The sequence below is a fragment of the Mustela putorius genome, unplaced genomic scaffold (genome assembly GCF_011764305.1).
Source record: "Mustela putorius furo isolate JIRA1106 unplaced genomic scaffold, ASM1176430v1.1 tig00003836_pilon_pilon_pilon, whole genome shotgun sequence".
In the NCBI taxonomy this organism is placed as follows: Eukaryota; Metazoa; Chordata; class Mammalia; order Carnivora; family Mustelidae; genus Mustela; species Mustela putorius.
In genome coordinates, this window is record NW_025421989.1 from 19,266,195 (window position 1) to 19,289,948 (window position 23,754).

The 23,754-nt window shown below is 41.0% G+C and overlaps 2 protein-coding genes across 5 annotated transcripts in view; one reads left to right on the plus strand and one right to left on the minus strand.

The window, feature by feature from the left end:
- The window catches only part of APOO (apolipoprotein O), a 61,047-nt gene extending 59,430 nt beyond the window's left edge, over positions 1-1,617 (minus strand). The window contains exon 1 of one of the 2 annotated variants that reach the window (XM_004769164.3): positions 1,373-1,617. Coding sequence is in view for 1 of the 2 variants with exons in the window: in XM_004769167.3 (XP_004769224.1) it covers positions 1,373-1,381 (9 nt within the window). In the remaining variant the exon portion in view is untranslated. The remainder of the gene's footprint in view (positions 1-1,372) is intronic. The other variant, XM_004769167.3, reaches the window with a different exon arrangement.
- Positions 971-23,027, plus strand: CUNHXorf58 (chromosome unknown CXorf58 homolog). Of its 3 annotated transcripts, none has more exons than XM_013064907.2 (9): positions 971-1,063; positions 4,667-4,793; positions 5,833-5,932; positions 8,137-8,249; positions 8,672-8,783; positions 14,570-14,701; positions 19,700-19,929; positions 22,082-22,244; positions 22,766-23,027. In XM_013064907.2, the coding sequence occupies exons 2-9, from the start codon at positions 4,687-4,689 to the stop codon at positions 22,940-22,942; spliced, it is 1,134 nt and encodes a 377-aa protein (XP_012920361.1). In that variant the 5' UTR covers positions 971-1,063; positions 4,667-4,686; the 3' UTR covers positions 22,943-23,027. The 3 variants fall into 3 exon arrangements, with proteins under 3 accessions (XP_012920361.1, XP_012920360.1, XP_044945345.1); XM_013064906.2 differs by lacking the exon at positions 971-1,063 and adding an exon at positions 1,667-1,899; XM_045089410.1 differs by lacking the exon at positions 971-1,063 and adding an exon at positions 1,667-1,899 and having other exon boundaries at positions 8,155-8,249.
- The last annotated feature ends 727 nt before the right edge of the window (positions 23,028-23,754 follow it).

Below are 23,754 nucleotides of genomic sequence, written 5' to 3' on the forward strand. Positions count from 1 at the left end.
GGTGAAAATAAAGATTTTTCCCCCATCAGGGTTTAGGGACTCCCCTGGATTTTATATACAGACCCTCTGAGGGGCTGAAGACCACAGGTCAAGAGCCCCCAGTGTAGAGGGGAATCCCTGAGGCAGAGGAGACCCTGCTCTCCTTTCTACTACCACAGTGCATCACTGACACCCATATAAACTGATCATAGCATATCCTTTGGTGTTGCAACCCTAAAACTGAGCTGAGCTCCTAGCACATAATAGCTGTTCAACACAAATTTATCCAGTGAACCCAAGTTGCTAATGGATCTATCCTGGTAACTAAACTGTGAGCAGCCTGGAAACAAAATAAAAGCAAATACTTAGATGACACTCCTATATGCCAAGGGCTCTTCCAAGTGCTTTACACTTACTTATTTAGTCTTTATAACAACCCTATTAAGTATATGTTAGTCCCCCAATTTCACCGACAGGAAAATAGGCACAAAATGGTTAAGTAACATGCCCAAGGTCACCCAGCTAGAAAGTGGCAATGCCAGGACTGTAAGGCCGAATCCACGTTCTGATTTTATAGCCTATCCTAATGTGCCCAAAGCACACTGCAGAAGCACAATAAAACTTTCAAACAAGTTGTACAAATTTGAGATTTCATTAGCACTATTTTATGGGCTATGTTTCTTTAAGACTCAATTTTGTAGACTAATTTCTGGTAGCTTGTGATTTCTCATGATAAAAAACAGCATTTACTTTTTTTTTTTTTTAAGTAGTAGAATAATGGCCTCAGGTCAAAATCAGATTTTCTAAACAAAGCCTTCACTCTGAAAAGCGATTTCTTTCAAAAGACATAACTTTGTCAAATGTAAAGGGGGTCGACTTGTCCATATTAAATAATGTTCACTTGGAAGGGGAACTAAGTTCCAGCTGCCCATCCTTCCAACCATTCCCATACCAGCTTCAGCTTCTCCAAAGGTGACCCTCCCCCCATTCACACACCAGGTTCTGAAACCTGACCCTGCCAGGCAACCGAAGCCGAACCCTGCAGTGCCCTGAGCTGGCCTCTCCTTACCCACGAACCCAATAGGTAACGATCGGGGGTGGGGTGGGTGAGCACTTTGCGGGGTACTTTAACTTTTCAAAGTGTTTCATTCACGAGAGCAAGACCCACAGGACCCGCCTACCCACCCTGGGATCTCACGCCTCCGCCCGGCAACCTCCCGCTCCTAGCGGCTCAGTGAATGAACCGCGGGGTCCGGACGCACCCGGCCCGGAGGCGGGAAAAGCCTCGGGGCGAACCGGGCCTGGCCCCCGGAAAAGCCCACGAGAGCGCGAGCTGGGCTCCGTGAGGCCAGGAGAGGGCGGTGACAGCTGTGACCCAGCTCCACGCTCTCACCTTGAACATGTTGCTGGCAGAGGTGGCTCCGGCGGGGTGACCCCGGCCTCGGCCCCGCCCACTACAGAGAGGTGGCTACGGCGGCCGGGTAGGGCCCTGATTCGTCTGACCGCTAGCGGGCCGCGGTGCGTATGACTGCCGAACAGCCAATTCGATCCCGCAAAGGATTAGTTCCGAAGCCGGGTGTGGGAGCGGCGTCGCCGAGCTGCAAACGCGTCGCTCCTCAGGCGGGAGCGAACGTAAGCCCCGCCCCCCGGAGGCTCCGCCCCTGCGCCGGCCGTTGCTAGGCGGCAGGAAAGCGCCAGCTCAGTGTAGGCGGTACGCGGGGGCGCGAAGAGGGAGGTGCCGGGTTTCTCGCCGCGCTGGGAATCGGCCTTCGCTGCGGCGATTGGGCGCCCAGCGGCGTGGGCTGGGAATCCTGAGCGCCGAGGCCACCGAGCGGGGGCGCTCGGCTGGTCTCCGGCATCTTTGAAAGTCTCATAGCCGGAAGCTGCTGACCCCTGGGGCCTGGAATTATCTCACAAAAGGTTTTCAGATTTATTTTTTCCGTGGGCTGGAAGTTCCTAAGGTTTTAAATTTAGTTTGCCATATCCTTTAGTCTCGAAAGGCCCTGACTTTTTTTTCCCCTTTAAAATACTTAAGCATATACCCCTCTCTGGGAGTCAAATGTCCCTTAATACTACTAGAAAAGGTAGTAACGAGAATAGTGATCTAATTAACAAGAATACCAAAACACTAACACAGCGTTTACTATGTGCTCAGCTCTGATCTAAACTGCTTACTCATATTCATCTAATCTTTCCAACAACCCAGGTAGGGGAGTACGATTATTATTCCCAATCTAATAGATGAGGAAACTGAGGCACGGAGAAGTAATTTGTACGAGGCCACATGGAAAAAGTGGGAACCCAGAATCCAAACCTAGGTAGTCTGCCTTTAAAGCCTGTGATGTCGCCTAAATAATTGTTATACTGTCTCATAGTGGGGGGGGGGATTCATATTTCGATCTGTATCACACGTCTTGACCTCATAGAAAGTGTAAATTCATTCAGGCGGGCATCCAAAAGATTAGGGAGGCTTGTGTGAGGGCGCGTCACTGCCCTTCAGCCAAAGACCACTAGGAACACATCTGTAGGTGAACAAGTTGGGTTTATTATCCCTCATTGCTGCAAGGAAAACACACAACGTGGCACAGCGGGGCATCTCAGCGAGGGAGGGAGATAGATTTATTGTAAGATTTGGGCTGGGTCCCCTGGGGTAGCACAGTGAGTTAAGCACCAGGCTCTTAATCTCAGCTCAGGTTTTGATCTTAGGGTCTTGAGTTCAAGACCCCTGTTGGGCTCCATGCTGGGCATGCAGCCTACTTAAAAAAAAAAAAAAAAAAAAAAAAGATTTGGACTTTGGTTGGTTGAGAGCCCCAGGCCAACTCCCAGATGCTAAGGGCTGCTTTTCTGTTTCTCAAGAGAACTGTATGTTCCAAGCCACCCCCATCCCTATCCCCAAGGACAAATATTGAGAAGACTCTGAAGGCTCTGCCTTTGTAATGGAATGTCACACGTATGTAAAAGTGTGAAGTATAGTAATAAATTAGGGCAGGAGCTCTTACATCTTTTTTTTTTTAAGATTTACTTATTTGAAAGAGAGAGAGAGAGAGCAGGGCTGGGGGCAGAAGGAGAGAATTTTCAAGCAGACTCCCGGTTGATCCCACGACCCGAGAGATCATGACCTGAGCTGGAAGCAAGAGTTGGATGCTCAACCTGACTGAGCCACCCAGGCGCCCCAGAGCAGGAGTTCCTAATTCAAGGGTTATATGAACTTAGATGGGGAAAAAATTACTTTATTTTCACTCATCTCTAACTGAATTTTAATATTTCTTTCACTTAGAGTGTAAGCAACAAAGCACAGTAGTCTCAGCAATACCTGGGACTTTGTCACCAGTAGAAAGCACAAATATTTTCATATAGTGTCACAGTCATGGCACACTTCCTGACATAGCATTTCTGCTCATTACCAGTTCAAAAGTACAGTAGTTATTAGAGCACTCATTTTATATAATGCCTAAAGAGGACAGATTCCTGTAGTTTTGTTTTTGAAAATATTTTGACAGAGATTTCAATATAGAGTCCTTTGTGACCCTATGTGTTTTATGTTATGCATTTTAAAAACGTAATTCTTGGGAATCTGTCCATAGGGATCCACGGCACCAGAGGAAAAGGAAGAGCCCCTGCTTTAGTAGATGAAACTAAGCAGTGACTAAGAATTTTGAGCCATATCCAAATCGGAGTAATGCATCAAAGGATAGAAAACCAAAGGTGGAATGAGTTCATTTAGTATACACCCTCTCCCTTTACCACAGAGAGAACTGGGGTACCAAGAGGTTAAATAACTTGCCCGAAGTCTCACAACTATTCCATGATAAAACCAGGACAGAAAGTTCTTAGACAAGCATATAAAAATTCTCCACTCTTGCTAGTGATGGAGGATTTCATAGTTAGCAAGATATCTCTGGCCCTCAATGAGCTTGGTGGGGTGACAGCCAAGAAAATACATCATGACATAATATGAGAAGTACTGTGAAAGAAAAACCATTATTATTGGACCTTGGAGACAGGGTGAGGAGTTGTATGAAAAAGAGAGGGTGGAAAACTTCAGAGAAGAGGCATCAATTAGCTGGGGTCTTGAAAGATGAATTGATGTTTGCTGGCAGTAGGGAAGTCACTCCAGGAAGGGGAAATGGCATGATCAATGGCACAGAGTTGAAAAACATTGGCTGATTTTGGTGAGAAGTTCTTGTTCTCACGGAGTCTAGAAAGGAATACTGGTGAACGGTGGTATTTTGATATTTGAAAGAGAGAGTGGACTGTAGATTGGGGAAAAAAAAGTCTGGAATACCATTCTAAGGAGTCTGGACTTCAGCGTGGAGGAAATGAAGTGTCCCTGAAAGATTTTATGCTGAGCGGTCAGATAGCTGGATTATTGTGCTATAGAATTAACTCGAGCTGTGGTGTGGAGGAGGACCAGAAGGATACAGAGACTGGAGACTGGGGGACCAGTTAGAAGGCTATGGATAGATGCACTTTTCTTTTCCATGTCCCTCAGAATATTTTTAGCACCTAAGGCATGTAAGCTGTAAGCAACATTAAGAGATCCATGATACCTTCCTTTGTAAAGGGTTCTGGAATTAGCTCAATAATCATATGACACTTGAAAAAAAATCATATGGCACTTGAGTCTTGTCTAAACAGTGCAGCAATATAGATTATGACCTCAAATGCTAAACCTATGTACTTTCAGAGCCTTTCATCGCAAGGAAAATGAAGCGATCTTCAAAGGCATCAGCTCAAAAATCAGATAAACCTCGCTCAGGAAAAGACTACAGAATGCATTTGTTCGATATTGGAAGGAGAAGAGCAATACAAGAGTAAGTAGCCATCTTTCACCCTTTATCGTTTGCCACAACTGGTCAGTTTCCATACCGTATTTACCCAGCTAACATCAAACACTTCTTGTTTTGTAAATTAGAGATTTTTTGGTATGTTTTAAAATTACTTTTGAATTGAATAGTAATTATTATAATTATAGTACTTCATAATTTGCAAAGCGTGTTAACACACATTTCTTTGATTCTGACAACTCCGTGAGGCAGTCTTATTATTATATTTTATAAGTGAGGAAGCAGCAACTGGGAGAAGGTAAGTGATTTGCATGAGGTTAAACAGCTAATAAATGGCATCAGCCAGGATTTAAAGCTTTGTTTCCATACATCAGGCCTTTTCTACTCTACATCTTGTAGTTTGCATTTTGCCAACCAATGGTGACATTATTCAGGGGTATCTGCCTCTCTTCACATGGAGCCCTGTGAGGGGTAAGAACGAGTCTGGGTGGTTTTGGAGAGGGTGATCCCTATGATCTCCTAGTGCTGAGATGTGATCCAAAGTGAGATCATTCTCTGACCTGACTGGGATGAGCCTGTTTCAAGCAAAGATCAGAGAAAGGAGTTTCTTTTTTTAGGGCCTGGTTGTCTGTTCCCAGAAAAGAATTGGACCTACTGTAACTTTGAGTATTCTACATTCTATTTTCATAGCACTTGGACTAGTTGGACAGTGTTCTTAAGAACTAACTATAATGGAATCATTTTAGGTCATGGATGTTTTTAGAAAGCAAATTTGTCTCTTCTTACGTTTTTAGTTATATATGCCTTTTGCTGATAAAGTTTTAGCCAGGACTTTTTTTTTTTTTTTAACCCCAAGGGAAATCTTCTCAAATATCTTATATCCTCATTTTACTGGATTCTGCAAATGACCAGTTCCAATGCCCACATCCCAGTGTTCCTCATTAGGTCAGTCTTAGGGTAGTGGACAGGAGGGTGCAGGTGGAAGAAGCAGAAATGCAGAGTTCCCCAAGATTTTAGGAAAATGAAAACTACTTCACTAATCTTAATCTCTTGCTTTTCTTCTCAGAGCTGTGAAAGATATTTCAGCTCAAAGGATACAGAGAGCTTGGTTATCTTATATAGACAAAACGATATTTCGACTCTTAAAGCACGCACTTTGTGCAGTGGTATGTATTTTGCTTTTTGTTTTCTCTGACAGATCTAATTACTTATAAGCTAAGAGGTCTGTTAAGTAAAGATAGAATAGATAACCTCTTTTTTTAAGATTGTATTTATTTATTTATTTGACAGACAGAGATCGCAAGTAGGCAGAGAGAGAGGAGGAAGCAGGCTCCCCGCTGAGCAGAGAGCCCGATGTGGGGCTCTGGGGCTCAATCCCAGGACCCTGAGATCATGACCTGAGCCGAAGGCAGAGGCTTTAACCCACTGAGGCACCCAGGCACCCCTACATAACCTTTTTTATCTCTTCTATTTGAATTTAAAGTAGTGCATGAGGTTCTGGGATTACTTCTTTGGTTAGTCCTAAATGACTATTTCTGGATTTATTTGTAAATAACGTGGGTGACTGTTATTTCTTTTTCTGAAACCAAAATCATGTTTTTAAAAAATTCAATTTCTTATTTGAAGATGTGGAACATCAATCATCCAATAAGAATAATTTCTGAAATAAAAGTGCCCTTACCTTCTTCCACCCACCAATTTCACTTCTAGGAATCCATTATACAAGATATGTACAATTTCATTGAAGTATTGTTTGTAACAGGAAAGAAATAAGCCATGTAACGTCCACCAATGGGATGCTATTGGTGCTTTCATGGTGTTAAACCTTGCAGCCTTGTATGTGATTCTGCAATACAAAGATAGCTAAGATAGCTCATTAATGAAAAAGGCAAGTACAGAACAGTATGAATAATATGGTCTTATTAAAAAAATAAACAACAACAACAACCCTAAGCTGCGTATCTACCTCCTTCCCCCCCGACCAAAAAACAACTCTGGCAATGCTTGCAGAGTATGTAAAGTTTCCATCACATAATACCAAGTATTCTGATAAAAATCACACATGAGGGGCGCCTGGGTGGCTCAGTGGGTTAAGGCCTCTGCCTTCAGCTCTGGTCATGATCCCAGGGTCCTGGGATCGAGCCCCACATACAGCTCTCTGCTCAGTGGGGAGCCTGCTTCTCTCTCTCTCTCTCTCTGCCTGCCTCTTTGCCTACTTGTGATCTGTCTGTCAAATAAATAAATAAAATCTTTTTTAAAAAATCACACAATTATAATAGTTTATAATTAATAATAGCCACATTAAGGGATTCTTAGTAGCTCTGAAAAAAATCATGAAGTCTGAGAAGTTTGTACATTTCTTCACCATCTGACCCACAGACCCTTTTCTGATGCCAGGAAAAGCAGAATACCTCAGAGAAAACACACTCAGGTAAACAGGTGACATTTCAGGTCCATAACCAATGGTCGTCTTCACATATGGAACTTAAATTTTGTTATCATTATACTGGTTTTGTTGTAACTGTAGATGCCTACAGTAGCAGAAAAAAGGAAATTAATTCTTTTTTTTAAAATCTGTTATCCTAAAACTTCAAGTTTCTACCTGATATTAATAATGCTTTGTCGTTTTAAAATCCCTTTGGTGTGCATTTTTATGTGATTGTCATAGGCGGAAAGGTTGGCAGGGTCATGTCGGGAGGTGGCGTGGGGACTTTAGACAAATAGATCTATGTTTGCCTCCTAGCTTGTCCATTTACTACCTGTATGCCTTTGAATAAGTTAACAGACACTCCCAAGGTCTCAGCCTGCTCATTGGAAAGAAGGGAATGAGAATTATTGAATAATATTGCTGAGTTGTAAGGATTAAATGAGGTCATGTCTATAAGGCATGTAACAGAGTATGTGGTATATAAAAGGAGCTTAAAAGCTAGTAACATTACTATCATCTTCCTCATTTTACAAGGACCATTCATTCAACATCACATACTTGCTCAGCACCTGCTATGTTCCAGGGACTGTACTAAATACTAGGAAATACATGGAGAAGAAGAAAAACACGATCAGTACCTTCACACAGCTTACAGTTTAGTAGAAGACACAGATTAGTTCATAGTTAATTACAATACATGGTGAAAAGTGTTGTCATAGGGAACGAACAGTGCCTGGGATGTCAAGGAGGGACACGTACTCCACCTTGGGGGCTAAAAGGATGAAGTAACTGACTCAGGGTTGCACAGTTAATAAATGGAGGAGTCAGGACTAGAACCCACGTCTTTAGGACTCCAAATCTGGTGTCCTGTTCACTTTACCATGCCACTTCTGTTATTCTCAGTAAATTAGATCTGGGCAGGGTACCATTGTCCATTTATAGCATCATCATCTATTTCAGGAATATTGTGTGACACATCAAATCCTGAAGAAAGTGAGCCCCTTAGAGGCTGAGCTTCTGAAAGATCCCAGCATGAAGTATAAAGTTAGATTCAGGTAATATTTCTATGCTCATTTATTCCCAGAATCCCTTGTTAAAATGAGGAAAGCTGAGAAACTTATTTTCTCAAGTCCTCATAAGTTTTCAGGGTATAATCACAGAGTAAATGTGTCGTTCTTATTCACGTTTGTTATGTGAGGAAAACAGGCGTGACTCTTGGGCCAGAAGGTGCCTTGAGATGTGGCTACTCTCCCATGATGAGTCCAGTCTGACACGTGAATGAGAACACTGGTGAGCGCACACACTCCAGTACGACTCTTTCATCTCGGGAATCCATGCCGTTGCTCATTCTTTCCATGCTCTGGCATAGCCTTTACCCTGCATGCAGGAAACCATGAGAATTATCTTAAGTATAGGAAGAGAAGTAACTGAGTCCCAAGTCTGATGCCCAGTCACTAATTTTTGGTCTTTATTTCAGGTTTAGTGGTGAAACGTTTCCACCTGTCATCGTATTTAAAATTTTTCTTCATAATGAAGGCCATGGTTACAAGTACTTCAGCGGAAAAAATTTATTTAAACCATCAAATGAGGTAATGTTTCATGATGTATATTTTATGTTCTTTTATTTTTTTAAGATTTTTATTTTTTATTTGAGAGAGACAGAGATAGCGACAGAGAGCATGAGTGGGAAGGAGAGGGAGAAGCAGATTTCCCACCGAGCAGGGATTCCTCAGTGCAATACTCAATCCCAGGACCCTGGGATCGTGACCTGAGCCAAAGGCTGATGCTTAACCCACTGAGTCACTCAGGTGCCCCCGTTTTATGTTACTTTCACTTCTTAACATCTGTGCAGTATCTGAATTGCATTCAAAGTGTACAGACTAAGTGATTTCACCATTAAACAGCCCAGCAGCCAGGTATTATTTTTATAATCATCATGTTTCAGGGTGTCTCTGTTTATTAGCTAAAAAAATATCTGGAATGAATGACTTTTAGAGGCCCTTAAAAATACTCATCACTTTTCTTTGTATTAAAGTTGGGTTTGTTCCCAAGAGACTCTTAACTGTGCAAAAGGAACTGAGGGTTGAGAGAGGGGAGGTGGGGGGGCGATGGGCATTAGGAGGGCATGTGATGTGATGAGTACTGGGTATTACATGCAGCTGTTGAATTACTGACCTCTACATCTGCAACCAACAATGTTCTGTATGTTGGCTAAGTGAATTTAAATTAAAAGAAAAGAAAAAAATAAAATTTTGGTTTGTTAATAAGGGACTAAAGTGGCCCATTTGTCAGGGCTTTTACGTTATGCAGAATATTTAATGCAATTTTATTTTAATAACATTTTATCATGGTTTCTTTCATTCTGGTAGCATATTTAGAAAAAAGTGTCCTGGACTATTTATTGAAAATGAACCTTCAAAATATTTATCCTTCTTTATATGAGTTCTCATGCTTTTAAGTCTCATGAATATTTACCATAATTGTGTCTACAGCAGAGGAATCACCTGAGAATTTTGTTAAAATGTAGCTTCCGATTCATTAGATCTGGGAAGGGGGATGAGATTCTGTCTTTCTAACCAGTTCCCAGGTGCTGCCGCTACTGCTGGTCCATGGACCCCACTTTTAATAACAAGGATCTGCAGTGCTACTACAGTGAAGGTTTTGCTCCTGTGGCCCTTAAACATGACCATGATTAAGAAAAACATGTGCACATTCTCATATTTAGCCTTTTATAAATCCTACATCAAAGGTTATTTTCCTGTAGCCTTCTGGAGATAGAAAAGTATGGCCCATCTGAAATCATCAATAATGGCACATGTTTAGGATAGAATCTGAGCAGAAACTCCCCGGCTGTGTGGTCAAACACAGCCGGGGAGTTTCTGCTCAGATCCAGGATGTACTGCATTTATACTCTGAAAAATATTAGAAAAGAAAAAGAGACTGCTTTTCTCTGTTCTCAGGCAACATCAGAGAACATTTCATTCAGTTTCAGAATATATCAAATGGACTATGTGTTTGCAGATGTAATATGGTGTTCCAGAAACATTAGTATTTGTTCATTTATATAAAATGACTTCACATACAAAAGTTGATATTTATCCTACCCTTAAGGAACAAATTCATGCCACACTTAAGTACAGAATAAGCTTGTCGTCCCTATAAAATATCATCAACTATTGCTTCTCTGAGGTTGCATAATTAGACTTTTCCAGGAACAGAAATTCTCCCGGGTCTGCTCCTGGTGGTCCGCAGGCCGGAGCAAATGAGAAACTTAGAGGCCGTGACTAGAAAGGATTGTGTGTACATTAAAACTTGTTAAAATGCTGTATAATAACTTTTATTTTTATTTAAATTACAAAGTAACTGTTGGGGAAAAAGGAAATAGCACAGAGATTTTTTAAAAAGGAAACTATGCTTCATGCCCTTTTTCTCTGTGCTGGGACTTTCACTCGCCTGGAGTGATCACCATTAATTGTTTACTGTGCATCCTTCAGGGTTTTTTTTTTTTTTTTTTTTTTTTTTTGCCCATAAAAATGCTCACACAAATATATTTTTTAAAAACTTTTGTTCTTATTTTAAAAATGTGATAACACTAGTTTGGATTTTTCACTAAAGATTCTAAGAGGATTTAAGTGATCAGAACATGAAAGAACAGATTAGGATTCCTTTTTCAGCTTCATAACAAACTCTGGTAACACTTGGATTCATGGTTGATAGAAAACCTGCAGAAGTAGAATTTTTCTCACTATAAGTTTACACTGGCCCTTTGAATGTAGAAATTGTGTGTTGAGCAAACTGATCCAACTTTCCTAAGTTCACTTATCTTGTTTTTTTTTTTTAAGATTTTATTTTTTTAAGTAATCTCTACACCCATCCTGGATGTGAACCCACAACCCCAAAATCAAGAGTCTCACACTCTACCAACTGAGTCAACCAGGAGCCCCAACTTATTTCTTAGTATGAAATAAATAAGTCGGTTTCAGTTCAGTTACAAAGAAGGGGAGTAATTTAAGTTCACTTATGAAGAAGGAGAGTTTCACAGTTTTGCTGTTGTTCTGTCTTTTCCCTGGGTCTTACTTCCATTTCTAGTTTCATTTCCTTATTATTTCCCGATAGTATTTCTCATGTACTTACACACACACACACACACACACACACACACACACAGAGTAAAAACAGGTGAAAGAACATAGAATGGCTTTAGCCACTTTAGAGAAGAAGAACAAAGATTTCCATTATCTGACTTCAAGACTTAAAAAGCTGCGGTGATCCTGACAGTGTTGTGATGGCTTAATGTAAATCAATGAGATAGAATAGGGAATTCAGAAATACACCCACTCATAGATATCAATTGATTCTCATCAGATGTGCCAAGTCAGTTCAAATGGTGCTACAACAGTTGGATAGCCATGTGTACAAAAGAGAGATCTCATTTCAGTTACCTACTTCGATGATCTATTTTCAGAGCAATGCTTATTTACAGAGGATTGTCACTATAATTCATCCTCCAACTATATTTAGAATATTCTAAAGCCTTGCTATTCAGAGTGTGGTCTATAGACCCACAGCACTGGCATCACCCGGAACTTACTAGAAATGCGGACTATCAGGCCCCACCCCAGACCCACTGAATTAGCACTTGCATTTTAACAAGACCCCCAGACAATCCTAGGCACAATATAGTTTGACAAGCACTGTCCTAAAGGCTCCCCCCGCCCTCCGAATGCACAGACACCGCGGCCTGGAATACCTCTGGGTAATGGACAGTTCTGAAACATGAAAGTCCAATTGAAGACCCAGCTTCTTTTTGAGGAGTGGGCATTTATGTAAAAAGGAAAAAAGCATTATTATTAATAGCTGCCCTTATTAAGCACTATCAAGTACTGTGCTAAACATCTTGTGTGGATTATCATTTAATTCTCCTAAACTCTAGAATGTAGATTCTGTGGTTATCTTCCGTTTTAAAAAAGACTAAGTAACTTGCCTGAGGTCTCACAGCTAGAAAGGGAAGGAACCTATAACAAGACCCAGTGATCCTTACTCCAGAGCCTGTGCTCTTAACCACGCTCGAGCCAGGAAGCCTGCTAAGCAAGTGGTCTTCTACGCACCCCCTGATCACTCTGGTGAGGTGCGTGTTGTTCCCATCTTGCCTGCAAGGAAGCCGGACCTCGGAGAGGCTTGACTACTTCTCTGTCTGTTGCCCTGTGCACCTGTGGAGGTTGAAACAGCCCTAGCCGTTGTGGTAGTTTCATTAATTTGGAGCCTGTATATAATTAAACTGTTCCAAACCGGGACACTCTGTGCCCGTGCAGGGTACCAGTTATCGCCACCTCCGTGAGTGAGAATTTCCAGCTGGCTGAGGAAGTGACTTGAGATACTAGAGTTAACTTCCAAGCACAGGTATGGATCTGGGCCAGCGCGGAGCTGCAGGCCTATGGGGGCTTCTGGGCCACACTGATGCCTGGTATCAGGGGAGGTGTCAAGTTTAGAGATGCCCCCCTTTGACATTTGGAGTCACCCACTAAGAATGGAATCCGCTTCTCGAATCCTACTCTGATTGGCTGCTGTCCTGGGCCCCTTGCCTAGTTTCTGCCCTTCCCTTTCACCTGGGCCTGGGCTCTCCTTTCCCGGCCCTTCTGACCCAGAAGCACTTTCCTGGAGCTGGCCATACCCGGCAGATGCCGGAGAAAGAACATCCTGGCCATTGGACAGCGAACTTTTTTCAAGCCCCTGTCACAAGTGGGCAGCGAGCCTGCCCTGTGCTGCCAGGGATAGGGTTGTTTTGGCTGGATCCTGGGATGGGCCTGACACAGCTGAGCCACACAGCTGAGGCACTGTACAAATAAGGAAACGGGGGCTTGGAGAGTTGTGGGTGGAGGCTGAGTGGAGCAGAGTGGGGAGGGCTTGACAAGAAATGCCCCTCCTGAGTAACCTGAGCTGAAGTAAAATACAGTTATAGCTAAAGAACTTCTCAAAGCAGAAATTATACAGCTTTCAGATGTGTTCACTCTACAGTTTATTTGCTTTTACCTTTAGTGTTACTGTAAGGATGGCTAACGAGAGCCCACAGGAAATTAATTGCACAAAGCATGATGGTGACACGTGCCAATATTGCCTTTTGTTTAGATGCGTAGTATGTAAAGAAACTAATGAAATGGAAAACAAAGACGATTTGCCTAAAGGAAGGGTCACCACGTAAACTGTTTCTGTCCCTTCAATTTAGTGCATTAGGAATAAAACTACAACCCTTGAATATTCTTTCATTTTCCATGTGGGTCTGTGTTCAGAGCTTTGGAACTAGAAAAATAAAAAAGGAATATTCTCAATAACAAAAGTGAAGATTGAAATGGAAAATACATTCAGGCTCATGGTTGTATTGTGTGTTAAGTAAAAAGAACACATTCCAAATTTCGATCTCGTCTGAAGCGGCCTCATATCAGCATTATAACCCGGAGTTCCCATGCTTTCACAAATACACATTCTGAGATACAAAGGAAAGAGAAACTGATCTGGAATCCAAAGATATTTGAATTTTCATCTACACCAGTCTCCCTTCTCATAAGCATATGCTTTGTGGCCAGAAGCACAGATATATAATATAAATATGTGTTAGAAGAGTCAGCACATACTTATGGGGGGTGGGAACAAGGGTGGGGAGTACTTAAGTCACACAGTCTATGTATAGCTCTTAGCAAAGGATGGGCGTATGTGGAAGAGTATGGTACAAACAAGACCAGAGGAGATCTGGGCTTCTGCATTTTCTAGCGTTCTTCTACCTCTGTCCTCTCAGATGCTGTCCTTGGGTACAAAATGCCAACATCTCAGAGAGGAAAAAAAAAATGATTTGCTACTCTGGCCACAGAGAATGAAGTCTGCCAGAGAGGGAGGTCTAAGCAATTTGAAATGTACAGTTTCCATTTGGGGGTGAGGTATTAACTAACACTCAAGAGAGCTGGCCTTAGTAACACCTTTCACTGCAGTTCCTAGGGCAACCTATTTAATAACCAAGGAAGTTTTCTCTGCCTTGACAGCACGAATAATGCTACAGATTTGTTTTGTTACGGGAAAATAATGTTTTTTAATAGGGAAAAAACAGATTTTTTAAAACACCGTGTTTCTCTGACGGTTGTGGACTCAACTACTCCTCCAGCTACATTTTAAAACTATGTAGATATGGTTATGGAAACATTTTTAATGGCTTAAAAACTCCTATACAATCTTTTCTTTGTAAATACAGTGTTTTTATTGAATAGCAAGCTGCTAGAAAAAAGGAACAATATTTTATGTATTTGTCAGAAGAAATGTGTAAAATGTGCACTGATAATTGTTGCTATTATACTAGTGTTTAAAGGTGTATTTTCTATTCTCTTTATAGGGAGTGGCTGATGCTTGCAAAATGATGGGGAAAAAGAAGTTTTACTGTCAAATTATGGAAGATGAACATCGTTTCCAGAAATTCAAAATAACTGATGAAATAGATATTGTCACCCTGAAAGATTACATGCAAGTAAGGGACCGAGATTTAGATATTAGAAACAATTAAAAAAAAAACCCTTCTGGGGGCATCTGGGTGGCTCAGTCGGTTAAGCAGTTGCCTTCAGCTCAGGTCACAATCTCAGGGTTCTGGAATCGAGCCCCATGTTTGGCTTCTCCCTCTCCCTCTGCCCCACACCACTCATGCTCACTTTCTCTATCTCTCTCAAATAAATCTTTTTAAAAAATAATCTTTAAAAAAGCCTTCTGACCTTGTCCTCCAAAAAGAATGGTCCATTTATTTTTTTCCCAGTAGAAAAATATGCACAATATAAAACTTACCATTTTAAAGGGTACAATTCAGTGACATTAAGTACATTCGCAATGTTGTGCAAACACTACCACTATCTAGTTCCAGAACGTTTTTGTCACCCCGAAAGGAAGCCTCACATCTATTAAGCTGTCATTCCCCTTTCCTCTAGCACTCCAGCCCCTATCGACTACTAATCTGCTTTCTGTCTCCCTGAATTTACCTATTCTGGATAGTCTGTATTAATGGAATCATGTAATATTTGGCTTTTTACACCTGGGGAGTGATAGCTAATGAATGTGGCCCTTTTTTGGGGGGTGATGGAGAGATTTTAGAATTAGATCGTAGTGCTACTTTTAAAAATGATTAAAATGGTGAATTTTATATTATGTGATATCAAGTATGTGTTCCTAAGAGAGTGCCTGATGGAGATTTGACCTAGCAAGGAAAGCTTCTATTAATATTTGGATTATTATTTGGGTGTTTTGTGCTACAAGTGACAGAATATTCTCAACCACAAGAGGCTTAAACAACAAAGGACATTTATAGTTCCATGTCAGAAGTCCACAGATAGGGGGTTCCTGGGCTAGCTAATGCAGCAGCTCGAGGACATCACGGTTCTGGGTCAGCTTCTCTACAGTGTTCTTGGCTTCCTTCACATGGTAACAAGGTGACTATCACCTTCTCAGCTTCCTTCAAAGGCAGGAACAAGGGGACTCTGAAGCATCATTTTCCTTCTTATCACAAGAAGAAAAATCTTTGGGGGTGCTTGGGTGGCTCAGTTGGTTAAGCATCCAACTCTTGATCTCAGCTCAGGTCTTGATCTCAGGATCCTGAGTTCAAGCCCTGTGTTAGGATCCACACTGGGTGTGGAGCCTACCTTAAAAAAAGAAAAAAGAAAAATCTTTGCCAGAAGCCCCCAACAGATTTCCCCTCAGGTCCCATTGGTCAGAACTAGATCACATACTCCCCCCTAACATAATCATTAGTAAAGGAAAATGGGATCATTTTCCATGAGTGACTTAGAACCATCATGGTTCACGTGCTGGGGCCCTCCTTCCTGGAACATACTGCTGTTCCATACTTAAAAAAAAAAAAAAATCTGGGCTCTGGAGGCAAGGGAGAAGTGGGAAATGGTTGACGGGCAGGCAATCAACAATGTGTCACCCATCAGTCCGGGGCTGAGCAGGTGTTGCGCCCCAAGCCGAGGCTCTGTGGCAGGAGGAACTGCAGGGCCCAAAAGCAGATCTGTGGGGGTGGAGAAGAGGGAACAGAGGGTTTGGTATTTAGGAAGCCTGGAGGGCTGATAAGAGAGCATCAGGCAGGCCTTTTGACCAAAACAAGGTGTTTTTCTTTTTCTTGATCCTATACGCAAGTAGAAGCTGGTGCTTCTTAATGGGTTAAGAATTGAGATGATCTAATCTAATGAGTGAAGAGATCCGTCTGGCTGTGGTGTAGGGAATGGATTGGAGGACAGCAAGAGCCTTCTCCTAGCTTGGATGTCCCTGCTGTATTTCAGGAGAGTTGGTGGTATCTTGACTGAGGGCTGTGAGGCTGGAGAGGCAAGAGATAAGTAGACAGTAAAAGCAGAGGGCCTTAGTGACAGACAGGGAGGCAAATTAAGGAGAGGTGTCCGGCATGGCTCCTGGGTTCCTGGTTTACATAATGAGTTGGACAGCAGTACTAAGTCAGGAAACTTTAAACTACATACGTGATTAATAATAACAGTAAATGCTCAGTAGGACCGATTCCTTTTATTCTTAAAACAACGCTAAGAGGTAGGGACTATTATTACCGCCATTTTACAAGTTCTAAAGACACAAGGGATCCCAAAATTCTGGCCCATAATAATGGTAATATGTGGTTTTAACTGTTTATTCAGTTGCTTCACTGTGACACATTGAATTAATGCAGTGCCTTGGAGACACCCAATTGTGTTTTATTTCCTTTAGGGTCTTAATCTGGAAAATGAGGGAACTGAACCAGGAAATAAGTAGTGCTGGGGGATGCCAGCTGTCTTTGCTAAGGACATGGGTCACATACTTGCAGAGTGTGACTATGCCAAGGACTGGTGTCATAGGAAGAAATCCCCAGATAGACACGTTGGGAGACAGAAACATGATGATTGTTGACATTTTTTGAGTCCCTTATGGACACAGCTCTGTTTTGGGCCCTGTTTTTTTAGAGATTTTATTTATTTATTTATTTGAGAGAAAGAGAAAGATGGAGAAACAGAGCACAAGCAGGTGGAGGGGCAGAGGGAGAAGCAGACTCCCTGCTGAGCAGGGAGCCTGACATGGGGCTCAACCCCAGAACCCTGGGATCCTGACCTGATTCCAAGGCAGATGCTTAACTGCTTAACTGACTGAGCCATCCAGGAGCCCCTTGTTGGCTCTTTTCATGCATATTATCTCCTTTAATCTTCAAGTTTGTACATTATGTGACCCTCTTTAACGGATTAGAAAAATGGAGTTTAATAAGATTTTTTAAATCTTGCCCAAGGTCACATAGCTAAGTACATAGCAGGTTATCAATGGTTCTGAAATGTTTACTCATTTTACTACTCCACTCCCTGCAAGTAAAATATACAGGCAGTCTTCACTTTGCACAGTAGTGCAGGGCCATAAAAATTGACTGTGCCATGATGCCTGGATTTCTCAGCCAGAACATGCAACTCATGATCTCAGAGTTGTGGGTTCAAGCCCCACACTGGGTGTAGAGATTTTTTTTTTTAAATAAAATCGTTTTTAAAAATGACAATGTAAGCTGAAACCATGCATAGCAAATTTAATAATCAATGTGAAAAATTATGATTGTTCCATGCCTTTCAAAAAAAATCTTGTCGGAACTTTAAAAACTCTCCTACTGTCTGTTATAAATATGTAGGAAAATGAAAAACAAATCATTTATTATGCTATAATTTAAAACATTGGAAACACTAAGGATTAAAAGTGTTTATTTCTTTGTAAAAACTTAACCAACTGTAAATATAATAAACACCATTGAGTTGTATGCTTTATATGGGTGAATCTATAGGCTGTGAATCTCAATAAAGCTTTAAATAAAGCTTTAAAAACAGTGTCTGAGAAGTAGTTAAAACAGTGCTTTCCTTCTTGTTCTTCTCATATGACTTACAATACGTAGTAAGTATGCCTTGGTGAATTGTCACACTCCTTTCTAAGTTCGGATTACCTACCAACATTTTATCCTTTGCGCTTTAAATGTTGTGAAATCTCTCAAAGTTCCTTTAATGTGAAGAGGCTTTTTCGTCAGCGTCACTTCCTCTGGAACAGCTTCATCCTTTCTGTCACAACTGCTTTCCTCATTTATGCTGCTAAATTCGCCTTCAGCACATTCCCCTCGCTGCCCACCCGCAGTCTCTTGAATGAAGACAATGTCAGTATCCCCTGGGTCACCTATTTCTTCTAGAACTCCATTTACATTTTATTTGAATTTCATTTCCAGCAGTAGCACTTTTTGTTTCTCTTTTGGCCTGTTCTCTTGATTATATATATATATTTTTTTTGTAAAATGGTACATGGGTTTATCACTGGGAGACAAGGAGGTGACACAACTACATACTTTGCTGATTGTGTGTGAACTAAATAACAAATCCTCAGTAACCGATTGTTGCCCCTTGGGAAGAAGCGACATGATTTGTCACTAATCACCACGCATATCTGTTATTTCTGTAGAGACCTATGGATGGGAGAGCAATCAGCCATGTTTGTACTTTATGCAGTTAAGTTATACTGGGGAAACTGAAATTTGAGATGTTCTTAGAGGACTGGGCTTATTCAATCAAATGGTAGTAATTAAAATTTGTGCATGCCTGGGGCACCTGGGTGGCTCAGTGGGTTAAGCCTCTACCTTCTGCTCAGGTCATGTGGGATCAAGCCCCCGTATCACACATCACATCCGGCTCTCTGCTCAGCAGAAAGCCTGCTTCCCCTTCTCTCTCTCTGCCTGCCTCTCTGCCTACTTGTGATCTCTGTCTGTCAAATAAATAAATAAAATATTTTTAAAAATTTGTGCATGCCTAAATGATCCAAAAGAAAGACTGCTTGTATATGCATGTGAGAGAGAGAGAGAGCTACCCTAAATGTCTAGCTGGTATCCTGTTTCCCAGCATTGTAGATCCTCTGGCCCTATTCCTGTCTCTTAAATGAACATTATAAAAGGTTGCATCGATCATATATACTTGCATTTTAGCATTCCCAATTTGGTGTTTTAACTTAAAAAAATAAATGGAAGTGGGATTTCTACAAATCCTCCAAATGAAAGTAGTGAAATTCACCACTTAGTACCAGAGGTAAACTCATGATTTCTAAAAAGTTTTGTGCAAATGTCTTCTCAACCCAAGCATGTTACAAACAAGCACTACCAGGTATGCAGATCATGTATTTGGCATTAAAATGCTTATTCATTACATTAAAAATATAATGTTTATCATTAAATACAGGTTTAGTGAGTGTGGTACTATGTGCGTGATACTGTGTGACAAGGGTCGTGCCTTCTGGTGGGGGAGCTAAGTACACAGATAACTAAAACATCAAGTAGTCAGGAGTGAACCATAGAAGAAAGTTGCTGATCAAGTTCAGAGATGGGATCAAGGATTGTTTTTTGGATGATGTAACAGTGGGCATTTGGACCTTGGGAAATGTGTCTAAAAACATTCTGGGTTCCCACAACGGATCATTCTTACTTATTTTTTCCATACAGTATTCCAGTCTCCTAGATGAGACTCCTGCATCTTCCGGTGGCAGAAGTAACTACTGGCGAAAATTAAACCTCAAAAACATCCCCAGGACCATGATAATATACGACATAGTTGATTATGCAGAGTCTGGGATCATCTCAAGCCGTCTACAAAAAGAAATGAAGTATCTACTACAGAGACCAGGAACAGAAGAGATGCGTCAGCACCAGCTACAGATTGTTTCTGAAGTTAGGTAAAAGCGATATTTTAATGGGGTCACAATACTAGGGGCATTTCTGAAAGCCTTCACATTCTGCCAAATAGTTCGAGAAAGATGATAATAGGGCATATGGGAAAAATAGGGTTGGGACAGTTTGCTCAAAATGTAGGCATGTTTGTAAACAGAGCGCTAACGAAAAGGACAGTTGGAACCTGGGGAGATAACTCACGCCACCAGACAGGCAGCTCAGGATGGCTGGAGGACACCACAGCAAATATAAAAAATGTACATCAAGAGGGTGGAAATGCTGGCAACTCTTTAATTAGAGCAGATAGTGGGCACAGAGATAATGCAGATGGAAGTGGAGCCCTGGGCTAGTGTGGTTGGCTTTTAAGTAGACATGAGAGGCAGTGCAGCCGGCCAATAACCAACCCCCCCACCACCAGGGTGGGGAGTATGGCAGAGGGGAGTAAGGGTGGGCTGGGGGTGCGGCGTCCCTCTGCGGAGAGAGCCCGAGGTGCAGGTGCTAATTCTTGTTTTCATAAATACAGCCAAAAGGGCTCCCATTGCCTGTGCTGCACAGAGCTGAGGACCTTTTCCTTTTCTGCTGAAGGTTATAATTCTACTCCTGTGATTCTGGCTCCCCTTGCTGAGGACAAATTGCATATAAATTATAGTGACATTATTCCCTTCTTTAGCAATAGCATGTGAGGCAATTCACATTATAGAAACTCATGTTGTAGCAAAGTAGATGGTATTATGATCTGAAACAGTACGGACAGAATATGATTGCCCTAATTATAGTCCTTTTTTCTTTCCATTACGAGTCCTACCTAGCCCATCTTATTTACAAATGAAGCTTTCTTTCTTCAGAAAAAAGGAAGACATAATCAGATTGAAGAGGATCTATTGGTAGTCTCTTTCCACAGAGTCATATTTGAAATGAAAAAATACTCCTTTAGTACATGAAGACGCTGGTGACCCACTGTCAGGCAAACACACTGGGTTTTTTCCATGGCTAGAGATGAGTGGTACTGACCCAATAAGATAATTTAGCCCATATATTTTATGATCGAGGCTATACATTTGCCAGACAGATGGCCTGGTATAAGGTGTGGTCTGTCATCATGAAATAGATTTTCTCTAACTCATCTGTATAAGCACTGAATTCAGAAATTAACCCTATTACCATCAAGGTCAAATAAATGATGTAATTTTCCCTGCCACCATATATAACCCTAGGTCCCCTGCTATTTGGACTATTGCTAGTGATTATCTAAGAATGAGTCACTTGAAGAGCCAAATGAAGTCGCCAAATCCTAAATCAATTAAAGAGGGGAAAGTACTTCCTTACGAGTTTCTTTGAACGCAGTGTTAGTTTGGGATCTCCCAGGAGATCAAATATTTGGATATGAGTCTATTTGAGAGGTGATTCCCAAAACCACTGATGAAAGGAAAACAAGGAGGGGTAGGCAGCCCAAACAGCATGTGGTAGCAAACAAGTTACCTCTGTGGATAAATGGTGCTCAGTCCCTCCTGGGAATGTCCAAGCCCTTGCAGAACGTGCAACTCAAGTTATCTTGCAGGGGCAAGGGAGTTGGGATATTTATATGCCGATGTACATCAGGCATTGGCTAAGGACTGTTTAGGAGGGGAAGTATTAATTCTCAGGCACTTTCCCTGCACATGGGCTCTTGTTTTCATAAGAATGCTGTCAGGCTGAGTGAGGCTGATGCCAGCAGTTGGAAGTGGCCCTCTGTGCTTTACAGTAGTGAGGCCTAGGGGACTATGGGCGTGGCATCACCTGTATCTGATCCCAACACTGGTAAGAACAGCTTGTTTTTTTCAGCCATTATGAAATTTAACACTTTTTTGTGTTAGTATATGGTGTGTGTGTGTGTGTGTGTGTGTGTGTATAATTAAATGACTACTATATGGTATTTTCCAGGAAAACTGACTTTAAACTGATACCATGTTTTATACACCTACACAGGGTGCAAATAAAGAACTATGCCATATAATTTAAGCAGAAATGATAACTCTGGTCTAAAACCTTGCATGCAATATTGCTCCAGATGCTGAGGCCTCTGATCTAGTTGCTAGAAGATGCTTTAATAAAATTTGCAACTTGCATTACATTTGAATGTTATTTTGTACATTTTTTCTATTATTCAAATCTTTCTAGATGCCCTTCATCCTTTTCAGCTATCAAACCTTTATATCGGCCCTACCAACAGCAGAATCAAATTAAACATCTGGGTCGTCGATCCAAGCAAGCTCAAATGAAAGTTGAAAAAATGAAAAAAGCTTTTAAGATGGCTAAAGAGAAAAACGCTTCCAAGGCGACGGTAAGTCGAACTTGTACTGAATCCATTATTCAAACTGTAAGTAATTCTACATGTATAAATAGAGTTTCCCTAATCTACAAGTTTAAGGCCGAAACACCTTTAGTATATACTTGGGTTCCTCTTGGTAACACATAGTTTAAAAATTCTTCAACAATATGGCTAACCTGATAGATACCAGCTGTTTTGGGTCCACATCAATATGAGGTAACAAACAACAGCAAAAAATAGTCCCTGTATGTTGACACTGTTCATTCAGCACATCTCATATGGTGCTTTTCTCAAAATCAAAGTCATTTCTATCAAAGCTTATTAAGAACTACATGTGTAAAGTCTGCCCCAGTATATTTCTACATGGTAGGATATTTATAACTAACACATATAAATGTATTGCTTTGTAATTTTTTAAAAATCTGCAATAAATGTTTTGAGAGAAGGCTGAATGTAAACAGTCAATATAAAAACAGAAAGTAGTAAAAACCAAATATAAATTTTTTTCCTCTTTTATTTATAATTCTACCTAGGAACCACAAACAGACAAGCGAAGTACAAAGCAGCGACAGACGATTATCTTCTCTACCCCATCTTTTAACATTGTGAGAATTGATGATCTCTCGCCAGATGAGGAATTGGAAAAACAGGAAGAGGAATTATTTGCCTGGTATCAAGACTTGTGTATTAATAGTTCTCTGTCATGTTAGTGCATAGCTAACGGATAGAAAAACAAATTGTTTAACAATCTGCTTGTCTTGCTAATATGCATATTAAAGGAAAATGAAGTAAAAACAAGTCTTCAGGATGGTCTCTTAACCAAATGTGTGACTGATTTTTAAGCCATTTTAATATTACCACAAGTACTAATATTTTTTTTACTGGCAGAATTTTGGTCTGAATAATGATTTTATTAGATGCCCTTGAACTAGCTGGATACACTTTTACTCAAGAAATGATGAGTAAGGGGACCCTTGGGTGGCTCAGTAGAGAAGCATTCTGCCTTTGGCTCAGGTCGTGATCCCAGGGTCCAGCAGGAAGCCTGCTTCTCCCTCTCCCTCCGCCCGCTGCTCTGCCTACTTATGCTCTCTATCACTGTCAAATAAATAAATACAATCTTTAAAAAAGAAAAAGAAATGAGTAAATTAGTCCCTAGAACTTTTATTCAATTCTGATTTCCTTTACTTTTAAAAACTTGTGAACAGGCCATGCTTAGCATAAACATTAGAATTCACATAATAAAAAGCTACCCTTGAGTCAGCTTCCAGTGCCTTTTTTTCTTTAACTGGCATGTTATTTCTAAAGAGCACTATTCGATTGACCTATTCTGAATTATAATAAAAATAATTATGAATTTGTTATTACAGTAGGCATGACGTATAGCATACCTAATCATTATGGAGGATTATAAGGACCCGGGGCAGAATGTCGCATCTGTTTCAATGTTGTGTTTAGATGTTTTTCAAGTATAAAAACTGGTTTGAGTAATGTTTACCAATCTCCTTTTGAATTGATCATTTTA